Genomic DNA, 4,052 nt, shown 5'->3' on the forward strand with positions numbered 1-4,052 from the left:
TTTTCCCAACCCTTTTCTCTGAGGTAGTGTCTGCCTTTGAGGTTGAAGTGTGTTTCTTGTAAACAGCATATTTATGGATCCTGTTTTCATTTCCATTCTCTTAACCTGTGCCTTTTTATACGTGAATTGGGTCCATTGATATTAAGCAATACTAATGACCAGTGGTAACTCCGTTTTTTGTTGTTGTTGTTGTTGTTGTTGTTGTTGTTTTTCGGTGGTAGTGTTTGTGTTTTTCCCTTCTTTGAGTTGTGCTGGTGGAGGGTTGTCAGATGTCTGTGTTATTGTGGGTGTTGTTGGTTTCCTTGAGTTGAGGTTTTCCTTCTAGTACTTTCTGTAAGGCTGGGTTTGTGGCTATGTATTGTTCACATCTGCTTTTGTCCTGCAATATCTTGTTTTCTCTATCGATGGTGAAGGAAAGCTTTGCTGGGTATAGTAGTTTGGGCTTTCATCCATGGTCTCTTAGTGTCTGCAACACATCTATCCAAAACCTTCTGGGTTCATGGTTTCGATTGAGAAGTCAGGTATAATCCTGATAGGTTTACCTTTATATGTTACATGAACTTTTTGCTTTGAAGCTCCTAATATTTTTTTTCTTTATTCTGTATGTTTTGTGTTTTGATTATTAGGTGGCAAGAGGATTTTTTTTGATCCAGTCTATTTGGTGTTCTGTAAGCTTCTTGTTCCTTCATAGGAATATTCTTCTTTAGGTTGGGAAAGTTTTCCTCTATAATTTTGTTGAATATATTTTCTGGGACTTTGAGCTGGAGTTATTATTCTTCTATCCCTATTATTCTTAGGTTTGGTGTTTTCATGGTGTCCCAGATTTCCTGGATGTTTTGTGTTAAGAATTTGTTGGAGGCCTCCCACCCTGCCGCCTCCGTTGCCGCCACCTCCTTGGGGCCCTCCGTGTCTGCGCAGCGCGGCCTGCGGCTCCCGGAGGAGCATCCCAGCGCGGGGCTCGGCGCGGGTGCGGGGCACAGCCATGGCGGACGGTACGGGAGCAGGCGCGGCGGGCCAGGCCTCGGAACCGGCGGCGGTCTCGAGTGGGGCAGGGGGCCCGGTCAACCCCGCGTCGCTACCTCCGGGAGACCCGCAGCTCATTGCTCTCATAGTGGAGCAGCTCAAGAGCCGCGGCCTGTTCGACAGCTTCCGTCGGGACTGCCTGGCTGACGTGGACACCAAGCCAGCTTACCAGAACCTGAGGCAGAAAGTGGATAATTTTGTGTCAACACACCTGGACAAACAGGAATGGAATCCTGCAATGAACAAGAACCAGTTGTGAAATGGGCTGAGGCAGAGCGTGGTTCAATCAGGCATGTTGGAAGCAGGAGTGGACAGGATCATTTCTGAGGTGGTGGACCCCAAACTAAATCACATCTTCAGGCCACAGATAGAGCGAGCAATCCACGAGTTCCTGGCAGCCCAGAAAAAAGAAGCTGTGCCAGCTCCCCCTCCAGAACCTGAAAGCCAGGATCCTCCAGCGCCATCCCAAGATACTTCCTAAGGATATGCCTGATACATTTGGAAAACTCCATTTACTGAAGAAATGAAACAGATTCCGGTTTCATACGAGTATAACTTTAGTCGACCGTGTCACTACTGATGTCAAGATTTTGACCTTGACTCGGGTGGTGTCCTTATTGGATGGACAGCAAGTTTGGTGGTGGGACGTTATTCATACTTCCTCATGAATTATGCCATCTTTGGCCAGTCTGTCCAGGGGTCTGACCCCAGTATAGACACTACAGAGGTTTAAGCACTACGTGACTTGGGCTGTCCTGATCAGACCTTTGTACTTGAACCTGGACACTGCATGTGGATGTTAACGCTTGTGTTCTACAGTATGCAGAAGCCGGGCTGGGGCTAGCCGGTCAGGACAGCAAAGGGCCATGGGAGCAGCTGTTTGACAGTGGGTTTTGATACCGTTGCTTGAGTTATAGACTGGGATGTGCAGCAGTTAGCGTCAGTAGCCCTAGGTTATTGTGACCTTCCTGTACTTGGGATTTTAGTGGTCTCCTTTCTCTTATCAGAGGTAACTTGGAGCCCTGAGGTGAGTGAGGAAAGCCCCACTGCCTCTGTCCTGGCATCTCCCTAGCCACAGGGCAAGTCACTCTGGATGGTGCTCAGTTCTCGTGTTTGTGTTTCCAGAAGAACACTGTTAGTAATAAATAGCAGACGTTTTGCAATAAAAAAAAAGAATTTGTTGGAATTGCTGGGGTTTTTTTTGATCAATGGATCTATTTCCTCTATAGTATCCTCAGTGCCTGAGATTCTTTCTTCTATCTCTCATAGTTTGTTGATGATACTTATCTTTGTAGTTCCTGTTCATTTACCCGGATTTTCCATATTCAGCCATCCCTCGGTTTGTGTTTTCTTTATTGCCTCCATTTCAGTCTTCAAGTCTTGAGCTGTTTCGTTTATCTGTTTGATTACTTTTTCTTAGTTTTCTTGGACATCTTTGAGGGATTTATTAATTTCTTTTTGTTTGTCTGCTCTTCCATTTCTTTAAGGGAGTTTTTCCACTTTCTGTTTAAAGGTCTCCATCATTTTCATAGGGTTACGTTTAAAGTCGTTTTTTTCTGCTTCTCCTGTGTCAGGATGTTCAAGTCTTCCTGTTGTGTGTTCCTTGGATTTTGGTGTCACCATGTTGCTTTTCAGGATGTTGTAGAAATTCTTGTGTTGGCATCTATCCATGTCTTCCTTCACATGAGGCCATCAGAATCTTGGCATCTTGGTCAATCTTTGCTGTGGCTGACTGTGTACTTGGGAGTTTTTCTAGGTCTGCCCTCTCTTAGGTGTCCTCTCTGAGGTCTGGAGCAGACTCTCAGATCCCCTCCGCCCTGAAGCAGGCTGTGTTGGGGGATCTAAAAACCTCAGAGATGAAAAGGCTGGCTTGGAAGCAGGGTGGAATGGGGTAGTGGGGTACAGAAAGCCAGCAGAGCAACATATCCTGATGGATGGCCAGAAAGCTTAGGGAATTGGAGGGGGCCTGGATTCAGTCCCCCCAGGACTGTCTCAGAGAGTGGCACTTCAGGTTGTCTGATCATGTGGCCACTTACCTCTCCAGTACCCCTCAGCATGGGAGCAGGGTCTCTTGCAGAGATCCAAGGACCTCTCAGACAAAAAGGCGGGCTTGAGGGAAGGGTGGGATGGTAGAAAGAGGTTCCAATGACAGGAACACTTCCTACTGGCTCTCTGGACCCCTCAGTCCTGAAGCAGGCTGTGTTGGTGGTCCCAAGGACCTCACAGAGGAAAAGGTGGGCTTGGGGACAAGTGGAATGGGGTAAAGAAAGCCAGCAGAGAAACACACCCTGCTGTATGGCCAGAAAAGTTTAGGAACTTGGAGGGGGCCTGGATTCAGTCCCCCAGGGACTGTCCCAGAGAGTGTTAGTTCAGGCTTTTCAGCTTTGTGGCCACTTACTCACCTCTCTGGTTTCCCTCAGCATGGGAGCAGGGTCTCTTGCAGGGTTCCTGTACAAGGCTTTTTGAAGTCATGAGCCTGCGGTGACTTACTGGGGCTTTTCTCCTCCTTAGTCTCTGCATAAGGAGGTCCAGACCTTGATGTGATGCAGATTGTCTCTGTAAAAGCTCCCTGTGAGTCACACACCACTGGTGTCTGAAGAGAGCTCTGATTGGTTAATTCGGAGGCGTTTTTAAGGAGACTTCTACTATCGTCCAAAAGGGCCTTGTTCTTTCCCACTTCTCTTTTTTCCTACAGAAAGAGAAATGGGTTTAGGCTGATACTTTAAATCTTAGAACAACAAGCCTTGTCAACAAAAAGATGAACAAAGTGCATTTGTATTCAAGTCTGATGTCTCAACCTAGGGTACATGTGATGCTTTATGAATCTGGTACTAATGAAAGAAAACCACCATCGCTTTACTCAGTTCCTGTACAGTTGTCTTAAGTAATGACTAAATCTCAGTCCTCTCAGTACCCTTATGTATTTTGCACATGTATGAGTGTGTGTGTGTGTGTGTGTTGTGTGTGTGTGTTATGTGTGTGTTTCCTTTGGTCTTAGTCATTGGATCACAGACTCCACTGAAAGAACA

The 4,052-nt window shown here is 46.5% G+C and overlaps 1 protein-coding gene across 1 annotated transcript; it reads left to right on the forward strand.

Annotated features, from left to right (window-relative positions):
* Positions 1-967: 967 nt before the first annotated feature.
* Positions 968-1,548, forward strand: LOC125397752 (biorientation of chromosomes in cell division protein 1-like). Its single transcript, XM_085682707.2, is given in 1 exon segment — positions 968-1,548. A coding segment is annotated over 1 exon segment (522 nt). The 5' UTR covers positions 968-982; the 3' UTR covers positions 1,505-1,548.
* The last annotated feature ends 2,504 nt before the right edge of the window (positions 1,549-4,052 follow it).

This window comes from Myodes glareolus, chromosome 24 (genome assembly GCF_982192425.1).
Source record: "Myodes glareolus chromosome 24, mMyoGla1.1, whole genome shotgun sequence".
NCBI lineage: Eukaryota > Metazoa > Chordata > Mammalia > Rodentia > Cricetidae > Myodes > Myodes glareolus.